This window comes from Anolis sagrei, chromosome 2, assembly GCF_037176765.1.
Source record: "Anolis sagrei isolate rAnoSag1 chromosome 2, rAnoSag1.mat, whole genome shotgun sequence".
Classification (NCBI taxonomy): domain Eukaryota; kingdom Metazoa; phylum Chordata; class Lepidosauria; order Squamata; family Dactyloidae; genus Anolis; species Anolis sagrei.
This window is the reverse complement of record NC_090022.1, coordinates 116,180,839-116,194,053: the sequence shown is the minus strand read 5'-3', so window position 1 is coordinate 116,194,053 and position 13,215 is coordinate 116,180,839. Positions and strand designations below refer to the sequence as shown.

The 13,215-nt window shown below is 40.7% G+C and overlaps 1 protein-coding gene across 6 annotated transcripts in view; it reads right to left on the bottom strand.

The window, feature by feature from the left end:
• The window catches only part of RAB37 (RAB37, member RAS oncogene family), a 103,617-nt gene that overhangs the window by 18,789 nt on the left and 71,613 nt on the right, over positions 1–13,215 (bottom strand). For 4 of the 6 annotated variants that reach the window (XM_060764737.2, XM_060764735.2, XM_060764740.2 and 1 more), the window contains one exon: positions 6,891–7,001. The exons of the other annotated variants lie outside the window; for them this stretch is intronic. In XM_060764737.2, coding sequence (XP_060620720.1) covers positions 6,891–7,001 — 111 coding nt within the window. The remainder of the gene's footprint in view (positions 1–6,890; positions 7,002–13,215) is intronic. 6 annotated transcript variants of the gene reach the window in all.

Here is a 13,215-nt window from a genome sequence, read left to right as displayed (position 1 = left end):
GTGAAAATGGTCTGAGTTGGTACTATCCATAACTTTTGCTGCTTTGTGCCATCAGGCACCATAATGTGGTACAGTTTAACATTATTAAGTCAGAGCTGATGCCTTATTAAAGAGGTATTACTTATTCAATTATTATTGTAAAGAAGGACTCTGACAATGCAAGACAGCTACAGAAACTTGGTTTATTGCCAGAATCTGGGGAGGGATGCAATCCAAACCATACTTATGGTATTGGATCTGACTCATGAGGACCCCCCCCCCCCCCAACACATATAAGAGGTGCATGCATTCCTAGCAGTGAAAGCCCTGGGAACAAAATCAAGCCATAACTATTACCCAAACAGAAACATACAAACAAACAAATTTATATTAACTAGAAAGTTGTTTTTCAAGTCACTGGAAGGGAAGGAATCAGGCAGCCCTTCAGATATTACTGGACAACTCCCAGCATTCTTTACAACTGGGTATACCAATTGGGGCTGCTGGGAATTATGGTTCAGCCCTATCTGAAGGATTGCAACTTGCTATAAAACATTTTGGTACCTCTATTTTCAAAACATACCCCATTTCCTCTCCTTTTTTTTTTTGATATAAGGGTTTTCTACTGAACCAGCTAAATAATGAAAATGTGATGTATATCATCCATGCTTGTAGATGAAAAAGTATTAGGTACCAAACAAGCAAGAAAGAGCCAGGGAGTTCCAAAGATGAAGTACAGTTGTGTTGTGTGGCTACTGAAAAGACTCTTTTATGTTTCATGATTATGATAGTTATACATTTTTATTCCACCATTCTTTCAAGGAGCTCAAGGTAGCATGGAAGGTTCTCTTCCCACATTATCATTTCAACAATCCCGTGAGGCATGTTGAGGTGTGAATCTGTGAGAGGCCAAAGGCTGCCTTGTGAGTTTTATGACTGAGTTTAAAATTTCAATCTAGTTCTATTCTGGAGCCAGTGGCAGCAGACAGTTTCCACGGGTGCATCTCCACTGTAAAATTAATTCAGTTTGACACCACTTCAATTGCCATGGCTCAATGCTGTAAATTCATGGGAGTTGCAGTTTTTCAAGATCTTAAGCCTTCTCTGCCAAAGAGTGCTGGTACCTCACCAAACTAAAACTCCCATGATTCCACAGAATTGAAGAATCAGTTAAACTGGTCTCAAACTATATTGATTCTACAGCGCAAAGCAAGCCCATGTCAGTGGGGCAGTGAATCTGTTCCACTGTTCAATCCAAACTGTGAAGAAGCCATCCAAGGCCATGAGTCTTATCTCCAAATGGGTCTTAGCATTAAGGGTTGCTCCTTTAAAATGCAGAATAATACCTAGTGTGCATATAGGAACCAACAGCCACAAATTCCTGGCACTCTGATCTCCACACTATATGGTTATCTCAGCATTTATTGATTTGAATGGCTCGAGGAGACTCTCTCCTTTGGTCTGATTAGCAAGGTGAATATTGGTGTCTCTACAGACATCCCATTTAGCTAAATGTATGTCAAGCAACTGATTTGTTTTTCTGTCAAGCACCACAGATAGCAACTCTTAGAAGAACATGCTAACTGAATCAATAACTACCCAGTTACCCCATGTTCCACAATACCTCTGAATGGACACTTCGGGAAAATGTATAAGGGCTTCTCGGTGCATCAATCTATTCTTTGTCAATATTTCCCCACCAAACATCAAAAACGAATCTCAGCAAAAGGACAATTATTGTCCAATTTTCTTCAGTTCAAATTGACAAGGGATGAAAAGATGAGGGATACCTATTATTGCCACTGAATATGAGGAAAATTGGGGAGAGAACAATATCGACTGGTCAGAGATATGTGATAAATCTGATGGGATCACCGCAGAGTAGCAGCAATGCTCAGCCCCTCCCCAAAGAGGACCCAGGTCAAGACCACTCATGCAGGATAGCGATTGCTGTCTGTCCAGTGCCTCATGTCAGTTCTTAGAAATGTAGAGTAAGGAGGATATATAGTACTGTAAATGTCATTGCTTAATAAAGCACACCACTGTTCAGGTGTGCCTGAAACTAGTCAGTCTATTTGACTGCCTCTCAATCAAATAGACTGATAATTGACTTCATATCAGATAGTGTCACACAGCTATCTGTAACTGTCACCTTAGCCTACACCTATATTATTTTCAAGAAAAATGACTGGTGCAGATCCATTCATGCCCAACTGAGTAGCAGCTATTAGGAAGAGCACAGTGTACTTCTCTGAAGGAGCTGGGTAGAAACAGCATTCAAGTTCTAAACCATTAGGATTCACAGGCTACATTATGGGTTCTTGATTTTTCTTTAACATATTGCAATCCATAGTGCTTATATACTGGAGTCTTAATATTTTACTTCAGTTAGTTTGTAGTCCCTTATTGGGATATGAAAAATTACCTCCCACTGAAGCACAGTTACAACCTGAGCACTGTTTGTGGCATGGATAAAGAATTCACGGTTCCAAGTTCTATCTTGTAACATGAAACCCCCAACTCAGTGCCTCAATCCTCAGTTACTAGGTTTTGACAACCCTACAAACTAAAAAAACTGGGTTGATCACTCACTCTGTGAGTGTTCACGATAAAACAAGGAACTAGTGAAAGCAATCTTGAAGAACTGAGAACAAGATGTGTCAACGCATCTAAGATTACTCATGGCAACATTTCAATTTAACACGCTTATTTCCCTATAAAAAGCAGCACTCTTAAAATGCTGAGCTTTTAAAAATAGGAAACCTTCAACTGAGTGTAGTAAGAAATGCCTCCAAAATCACTATATGCACACTCCTATATACACATGTACTTCCGTTACTGGACATCTGTAAAAGGTTATGAGGACTGAAAACGGGGAGAAAGCATTCTGAGAAATAGAAACTCTCTTTCCATCATAGCACTGTAGCAGCAGGAGAAATGAACCTATTGAATGATTCATTCTTACAGTTCAATCACACAAAAGCAATCTTCCATTAAAAAAACATGACAATCCTATAGTATTATTTATGCAGTTCTTTAAAAAAGTGTGTATACATGATTTTTAGGCTCTGTGTATAAGATGTATATGAAACATAAGGCTTTTAGACACTGTGTATAAGGTATATATAAAATATAAATGAACTTTATGTTTAGACTTCGGCCCTTTCCCCAACATGTCGCATTATGTATGTATATGCAAATACAGGTATTTCAACCCACAACCCTCTGCCCACCAAAATACAAAGACAGTACACCCCCCCCCCCCAGCACTTCAGGCAAGAGATGCCCATCCTGTAGTAGTCCACCACTTCTGAAGATATCTGCATCAGGGTAGACTTTCTCACACCAGGGCTTTAAAGTGGGCAGCTCTGCATTTCTGCCACCTGCAGAATTCTGGGAAATGTATTTTGGGAAGGTGAGGACCTCTGTAGCTGAGAATTCAAACGGTCCCACAATAAACTACATTTCCAGAATTTTGCAGGTGGCAGAAATGCGGGGCTGCTGCTTTAAAGCCCTGGTGTGATAACGTGGATAGATAGTTGCTGAAAAATTGGTTCCAATTGCTTCAGGTCACAGCATTAATGCTGGTAAGCAGAGATCCAGTTAGGTTGTACAGCTTGTATCCAATGCTTTGCCAATAGCAACAGCATTAAATTAATGAGCAGAGCAGGTTGGAGCATCAATAAGCGATATTACTGCAGCTTAAAAGGTTTATGTTGCAATGCCAAGCCCTAACCACAAAAACGGTTTTTCAGTATTAGATTGCAGGGTAATCTGTGAATTGATTCTCAGAAAAATGTTTAGAGCAAGGCAATAGGAAAGCTCCAGGCATATACATTTCTGGAAAATGTGGCTGAAGCAAGCTTATGCCATTTTATAACTGCTAAGGAGACAAATAAACTACTACACTTCCAACTTTGAAAAGCAGATAATATAAGACTGTAAAAGAAGCCTTACTGGGTTAGATTCCCAATCAGGCCAACACTGTATTTTACAGTTAAGATTCCTGTGCAATCATCCAACAAAGGGAGTGCTTATTACGAGGGTTGAATGAAAAGAAATGCCCCCACCTTCGTGACTTGGATTTGGATCGAAATATTTTAATAAATCAAACGCAGAAATAATCCTTAGAATGTGCTCTTTAACTTCCACCATTCACTTTTCCACATAATCACCAGACAATTGGCTACATTTCTGCCAACGATGAACAAGTTTTCTGAAGCCGTCACAGAAGAAGTCGACACTCTGTTTCCGCAACCCATTGTGCACAGATCTTCCGATAGCCAAGCAAAGCAATAATGTGATCCACACATTCTTGTGAAATGCTGATTATGCTTGAAATTTCTCTCTGAGTGAAACGACTAACGTGCTGAATCAATCTGTCAACCTTTTGCTTGTGAAACTCGGTGGTTGCTGTCACAGGACATCCAACTCTTTGTTTGTCATGCAAGTCAGATGTTCCCACCTCAACATCTTTAAACTTACTCTCCCAGTGATGCACAGTGCTCACATTAACACAATCACCATAAACATCTTGCATTCTCTGATGAATCTCCTTTGGGATAACACCTACTGCTGTCAATAATTCAATGACTGCACATTGTTTAAGTCGCATTGACTGACCGTCTGTGCAAGGTTCCATACTTCACACTTTAACAACTCAACCATTCAATGCTAAGGCTTCCCGCCAAAATGGAACTGTAGAGGAGAGTCTACTGAACAAGCCAGTACCTGCCGTATACCAGTACTATCATCTGTTAAGGAGGTACGAAGGTGGAGGAATTACTTTTCATTCAACACTCATAGTTATTGACCTTTTCATCAACCAATAATTTGAACAGACCCTCCATGAGTATGAATTCCAATAGTTACCAACAAAAGATGTTGACTAAACTCAGCAGTGACAATTTCCCTGAGTTCCTTCTGGATCTAGTAGAATGGGCTGAATATCCAAAATACTTGGGACCAGAAATGTTTGGATTATTTTGAATTTGGAGTTAACATAGTTGTATATACAGTACATACATAATGAAATATCCTGGAAAGGTTACCCAGATCTAAACACAAAATTCATTTATACATATAGCCTGGAGGCAATTTTATATGCATTGCTTTTGATAATTTTGTGTATGAAACAAAGTTTGCATACACGGAACCATCCGAAAGTAAAGGTGACACTACCTTAGCCACCTCTAAATGTGGAAAATTTCACATTTTTTGATTTTGGAATTTTAGATAAGGAATGCCCAACCTGTAAGTATTTTGTGCTATATTTTTGTTTACTCCCATCTCCCCATTAGAGTTTCCACACATTTCATTCCACCAATCTCTCCTCTAACCTGCACTATATTAAAGGACTCTATGACTTAAATCTCTTTACATTGTCCTTTTATATATTCTTGATATAAATACACATGTCTTTTTAAAGTTTTCAAGTGTTTTCATGAAGCATAGATGTTTTAGCACACCAAGCAAAAATTTTTAAAAAAAGCCAAATGGTCTAACATGCACAAGGTTGAAACATAATAAATAAATGACAACTTGGTCTCCTAAGTTCTACACCTGGGGCCAACATAAGAAACTGTGCAAGAGTGCTCCATTAAGCAGAGTAGAAGGGATACCCTGCTCAGCTTGAGAGAGCAAAGTTACTTGCCAAGACATAAAAACAGCTCTCTGATTTTTTTTTTAAACAAATGCTTTGAGTACATCAGATCACAACCTAGCTTTCCAGTCATTCCAAAGAACTCTATGCTACTCAGAAAGAATTGCATATATCAATATAAGTTTATTCTGGGCAACTTTTGGTGCTCTAGGACCACCTGGCAGAAGGATCTATGTTGGTAGCAGCACATTTTAATTATCTATTTAAAAGCATAAGGAACCACTGGTAGCTAGCAGCTCCCATGTCAGAGCAATGGTGAAGCCATCCAAGGCACTGAAGCCCATTCCTATATATGTTCAGCACAATGGACACCTCTCTAAAGAAAGGATTACAACCTGGAATTACAGTACCCATGGATTCGATAGCCACAGTTTCAACTGCCCAAATGTTTGTTGGTTTCTAGGGTCTTCAATGTGTTTTTTATAGTATGCTTCCAGCCCAAGTATAATGAAAAATGAGGTTTACTATTAGGCCTAGCTTCAGATATCCATTGTTGGGCCATTGTATTTTGTCCCTTCTGATATGGGGGCCATACTGTATATATATATCACTGTCCTGCTGACGTGGAAGTCATCAGCACCACGGCTAAGAAGAGAACAAACCTTTGTGGTGCTCTCTTTTTCTTCATCCATGGGAGTTGAACTGATGGTCTCCTTTTTTCTGCTCACAGGTTCCTGCACTCATGTTTGACACTGAAGTCAAACTATATGTATGTAAGCATTTGACATGCTTGATTTTTGTTCTGAAAAGAGATCCCATGATGTGTATGTTGAATGAATGTATTCAGATTGGGACTGCAGCATAGAGAGTAGGAATCCTTTACACTTCCACCTATGCTGTACCACTACTAGTAGTACTAAGAGAAATTTCAGCTTATCTTCTGGCTGCCAATAAAAGGGATGCCCCCACTTCTTAGTGCCAAGGAACCCTCCTTTCTGGGGCTAATGTCAGCTTTAGATGTGTGCCAGAGATTTGTTTAAGAGCTGTAACAGGGTGAAGAGAAGACTTTGAAAATAACCCTTGTCCATGTGCCATAGTCTTGATCTTTATTTCTAGGTAAAGAACAAAACCTCACCATGTCAAATACTTTCATACATTTATGTTTAATCTAACTTTCATTTTACCTCTCTGCCTGCACTGTGCTTCTCTCCTGGGAGACACAACAACAGGATGCCTGACCACTCTCCCTGATTGTGTAGCAAAAAGAGGTCCCTCCCTTTAGACATTGGCAGCTGTAGTGGGGTCTCACCCGGAAGTCTATGCCGACAGTGGCTATGAAGGTCCCCGAGAGGAAGGCCCCGTCTTTGAACTGGATCAGGAAGCAGGTTTTCCCCACGCCTGAATCTCCAAGCAGCATCACCTATAACACGGGGGTGCAAAAGCCCATTAATAGCGCAAGGGATAGTGTATAAGAATGAAGTGTGTATGTGGTTGGGGGCAGGGGGGCTGATCCAGAAGAAGAGCTGCAGAAATGAATGGGTCCTGATCCTGGACAGGGAAGAGGCCAGATGCAGCTGTGAACAATATGAACTGCTCTTTCTTCATTCATTCTGGTCAACTTTCTCTTTCCTCCTACCTACTTTGCTAATTATTTGCATGGATGTACACATGACAAATTCCTTAAAGAAGCATTTCTCTTTTCGGGAGCAATAGGAGAATAGCTAAACAGGATAAGATGATTTTTTTTAATGAGAAAGCCACAAGAGTCAAGAGAATCTGGGCTCCTATTAGTTTTTCTTCATTAAATTATTTAGGGGAGACGAAGAAAAAGACTGAAGAAGCATTGCAATATACATATGAAACTGTCATAAAATACTGTGTTGGAGACAGGGCAACTGCAGGATAAAAATGGGGAACAAGGATATAACTTGTGCTTATACTATTTTATTCTCACATGCAAAAATGAAAGATTGCACTTTTTCCTCCTCACTAAGTGTGATTATGGGAGCTTTCACTTTGCAATATTTTGGGACTTTCTTGTAACCATTTTGAAAATGGGTGTATGTTTGGGGGGAGAGTGGAATCACTGTAAGTTTAGGAAAATACAGTATTATGGGGTAAATTAAATAAACTCTCACTCAGGGTTGAAAAAAAAATCACACAGAAGATTTTTAGTGTGGCGCCTCTTATATTGAGACACTTTTTCTAATCAGGGATGAGAAAATGTCAATATACATTTCATCCCTAAGCTGGACTCATCCAAGGATAAAACATAAGATTTATGTTTTCAAACTGCCTTTTCTTCTGTCAGCTAAGGTTATTCTAGACCAGAACTTCTAAAACTTTTTTCCACTCATGACCTCCTTCCACCTGAGAAATTTTTACATGGCTCCAGGTATATAAGTATATAAAATAAGTATAAAAAGCAAACATTTACTGATAACAAATCAGCATTTCAAGGCTTGATAAACAGACTGGTTTTCCTTTTTGTTGAATAAAGCTGAAGCATCTTCCGCAGAGTCCACTGCAAACAAGGCATGTTTTTGCTAACACATTAGTATTGCCAATTTTGTGGGAGCACAACATTGAGCTCAGGGGACCCCATTTGGGACTGGGATCCACACTTTAAGAAGCAGAGCTCTAGATCAGTGGTTCTCAAAGTGTGCTCCGTGGAGCCCTTGGGTCTCTGCAAAGCATACTGAGGGGCTCTGAGCTTCTCTCCTCCTCTCCCTCCCCACCTCCCTCGCTGCCAAAAGCCCCTTTCCTTCACACTCCTTGCCCTCAAAAGCCATTTTTACTCCCCTCCCTCATCCCCAAAAGCCTGATATATACACATTATATATAATATCATATATAATAAAATACATAAACATTTATTGTGGTTCCTCAATAGACATTTGCTTCAAAAAGGGCTCCATGGTTGAAAAAGTTTGGGAAACCCTCTTCTAGACTTTACAATTGCTCTAAAAATGTATAGGTCCAAACATTGCTGTCTTGAATTCTTCTGCTTTTTTCTGATCAGAAAAATCTGATAAGGAAAAAAGGTAGAACAACTGCAAAATGTCTTCTAATTTTATGCAGTAGGAACTATCTGCCTGAAGGACTCAAACACAAAATGTGGGAAATGGCTTGATATTGAAACCTGTTTATTCTCCCACTCAGTGCTGTGATGGAGTAATTTGATTTTGTTAGTCAAGAAGCTTTGAATTCAGAGACATCAGTATATAGCCTCTAAGCCATGCCACATCTACAACCTACCTCCTCAGGGGGGAAAAAGATTATACAAACACATCCAAAAAGGAAGAGTCCCGCTGGATCAGATCTGATCAAAGGTCAATCTACTGCCATCTGCTTCCAGGAAACTCATAAGTAGGGCATGAAGCAATGGGCGGAGGACATAAGTGACACTTTCTACCACACTGTAATCCTTCCATTTTGAAAGGGGAGGAAGGGAAGCCCCTGTTCATGTGGCTGAGTATACAATAGAGAACAATCTTTCTACCTTCTGTGCTCTCTCAGAAGCTGAGCTTAGCTCTGTACTATCAAAGCAATATGTGATCTTCTGCATGCAACTGAAGAATTTTGATGAGCATCAAGTTGACAGAACTGATTTTCTGACAGATTCTGGGCTTCTTCTATGAATCTGTCACCACCCCTTCCCTTGGGATGAAAAGAAAGTTACATACTCTCTTCTCCTGACTTTTACCCTCTTTAAAGGATTAGATCTATAAAAAGCCCTTCTTTTTTCCTCCATTTCACCTCTCTTGAAAAAGAGAATGAGGCTCTTTCACACTACACAATCCTAGAACTCTTGTGATTCCACTTAAACTGTCATTATTCTTGGACTTTGCAGTTTAACCAGGAGACAACAAGACCGTGCCTATTACTTTGCCAAATAACGTATTTCAGGATTCCATAGGATGCAACCCTGGTTGTCAAAGTGAAACCATAGTGCTATAATGGAATCAAGGTCCATGCTACTCAGCTCTCCCTTTTGAACATCATTCTACCATCTATTGCAAATATCAAATTCCTTTTCATTGAGGGCCACATCAGCCTTATAGTTGCCTTCTAAGGGCCATTGAGTCAATTGATACAAAAACCATGGATACAGAGGGCCAACTGTTACTGTTTTTACATAGTGGTCAATGCTCTTTAGTTTTTACCCAATTTGGGTCTCCAGATTTCATTGAACAACAGCTCCCATCTCTTTTGATTATCTGCCATGTGGACTGGTGATAATGGGAATTGCAGCTCAACAGCACTTATGGCTCTGAGGTTGGGGAAAAGTTAAAGATATTTTAAAGGCACGCATCATAACTAAACAGAAAAAACTGCAGCCTTCCAGATGTTACTATATCACATCTCCCATCAGCTCTAGTCATGATGTCTAACAATGAGGAATACAAGAGTTGTAGTCCAGCATAAAATGTCATTGCAAGCTGGAATTGATCTACAGGCTTTAAGTTTGACCCATGTGACCTATTGCTTACATTTGCAGTTGGAACATACTTGTTTTCCCTGCCCCAATATATTCAAGGTCCATGCTGTTGAGCTCCTTATTTTGCACCTCCTTCTACACAGGCAACATGACCTTACCTTGGGAATCACAATCTTCAATCTGGACTATACACAGGCAGTCCACAGCTTACAAGCAATATACATTCTGTAGGTTTGTTGAATGTGTATGCGAGTTGGAACAGGTACATTTTGAAAGTGTAACTCCAGCAATTTTTTAAAGTTTTGGATAGCAGGAGCGGGGGGGGGGGGGGGGGGGTTGCTATCTGTGTCCCTATTCAGAAGATTTCACCTCACAGAAACCACCTCACAGTGACAACTGGATTTTGAAAATTTGGGGTTGTTGAGGAAAGAAGGGTTGGGGGTAAAGCTTCAGTGGAGACACAATTTCCCCATGATAACTCTTTCAGTAATGAATTTCCCTTCCTGGAGGTAGATTTCTTCTCACTTCCTGTTGTCTCACCTCTGTTTATAACTAGGAATTGGATTTAAGTGTGATGTTTGCAACTCGGGACTGCCTGTAGAGATAGCTGTACCAGGGTGTGCCTGATACAATCAAGCAAGTCAAACTATGCTGCCACCTTATTTATCTTTAACTGAATGAATTGTAGGAATTTTTGGACTGCAGAAAACAAGACACCTGACCACATCCATAGGAGTAAGCAAGCAAGGCCATATTCACTAACACAATCTCTACATGCGCCACACTTTTATTGGTCTCTTGACTCACAGCACAAACCTTGCACTTTCTTTCAGTCAATGGAGCCAAAGTCATAATTACTATATGCATGGTCTGTAACTTGGATCTTCAATCTGTGCCTTCTTTCTCAGCACTGTCTGCCTTTCTCTCCATGGAAAGTCTTTGCCACCCATAAACACGTGTGTAGATTTCACTATGGACTTGAGTATCTTGGAGATAGCATCAAAGCAGCACATTACTCAGGGGATAAGCGCCATGAGTAAACTTTGCTTGAGCTGGGATTCTCTTCCTCTATTGCTAGTGCCTCGCCACGACTGCAAGATAAGAGAGCAAACAGGCAAATCAGCATCTGCTCCTCCTTCTAAGCAAACAAACTTTGTTGGCACCCCTGGGCCAATATTTACTTCAGGGAAGCAGTACCACAGTATCCAGGAATCAACATCATAGTCACGTCGTAGTATTTATCCTACTACTATATGTGGTAGGACCGTCCATGGATTAAGGCCCATTTTAATCAGATAGATCCTAGTCTACAGAGGCTTGTGTACTGAGAAACCTGTTCCTCTTTAAGATGCCATTAGGAACCTTTCGGTTTCTGCTGCAAGAGAATAACAGGGCAACTCTCTGGAATATATCACTGTGAGAAATGTGGATTGACAAGTATTCATCTAACTATAAAGAGCGATTCCCCCTAGCCTGCTCTCAGATAAGAGCAGTCTTCCTGTCTGTGGCTGTGGGACAAAACTATCCGGTAGATCAGTAGCCCTGGCACAAAATAAACAAACACCCGGCTCTTAAATGTCAAGTCTTTTAAAAGGGTTTTTTTCCACCCTGGATCTGAAAGCAAACAAGACTGACTCAAACAAACAAAAACCCTAAAGAAAGCACTGGGAGAAGAGACATCTCTGGAGTAATGGAGCCCTTTACAACTTGGAGTGGGAATCACTTCAGGAAATCTCTACCTGGTCTTCTGAACTGCACCTCGACAGCTGGAGTCAATAGTTATTTCTCCAGTATTTAATACTGGAAGCACACTATTTTATCACCTCACATTGATACTCCCAAGGGGTGTATTTTTAAAAGTGTGGGAAAGAAAAGACATCCTTCCCATTTTTTGTACTGGGGCTGCTTCTTTCCTGGAAGAGCAGAACAGGGGCGGATGTGCAAAAGAGACAGGCCTCTGGGCAGGGTTACTGTTTCTACAACAAATCAGGAATGCCTGAATGAAAGACTTGTGTCAAGGCTGGCATCTGCTTTTCCGGCATCTGCTGGGGCCCTCTGCCAAACTCCCAGAGCATTGCTATGGAGGCTGCAAGCACTTCATCATCTGAGAGCAGGGACAGTGTCTCAGAACAAGAGTGGGATAGTGGTTTGAGTGGTGGACTCGGACTGTGGGTGACAAGGGTTCAAATTCCCAACTCATTCATGGAAAACTACTGGGTGACCATGGATAAGTCTGTCTCAGAGGAAAGCAAAGGGAAGTCCCATTCAAGCAAGGTAAAGGTAAAGGGTTTCCCCTGACATTAACTCCAGTTGTGTCCAACTCTGGGGGTTGGTGCTCATCTCAATTACTAAGCTGAATAGCCAGCGTTGTCTGTAGACACCTCCAAGGTCATGTGGCCAACATGACTGCATGGAGCATCATTACCTTCCCGCTGGAGCAGTACCTATTGATGTACTCATATTTGTATTTTTTTCAACTGCTAGATTGGCAGAAGCTGGGGCTAACAGCAGGAACTCACCCCGCTCCCCAGAATCGAACCTGCGACCTTTCTGTCAGCAAATTTAACAGCTCAATGGTGTAATCCACGGTTTAATCTTTTCATTCAAGCAAATCTTGCCTCAAAAACCCTGTGACTGGGTTGTCATACGTCTAAGACATATACACTAAACAGAGATAGGAAGACCAGCTAACAATGCCATAAGCTTGGGAGCAATTAATATTGGACTACAGATTCCAGAAACTCCAAGCAAGCTATATGGAGAGATTCTGGGAGGAGGAGATGATCTCTACTCATCTCGCCCTCACCTCTTAATAAGGCATTCAGGATCCACATTAGGGTTGACAATTGCTCTCTACTTCTTGTGACTCAAGCAATTCCGGCCACAATGAAACAATGATTTCACAGACACATCACTAAAATGCATGCTTACAAGTATGTAGTGGAACCCAGACACAATTTCCCCAAACTTCAGCTAAGGTATGGGAATAAGGGAAGCATTTCAGTGAAGAACTAGGGAAAGAAAGAGGTGTTTAACCACTCTCTGCCTTTGACTTTGCTATTCAAAATCCCCATCCCTTCCTGAAGTTCAAGATGTGTGTCCATGAAAACATATGGCAAACACACTGGGGAAAGGAACACTGAAAAGCCATCAACAGGGAAAACCCCACTTCATCACACTAGAGAATGAATAC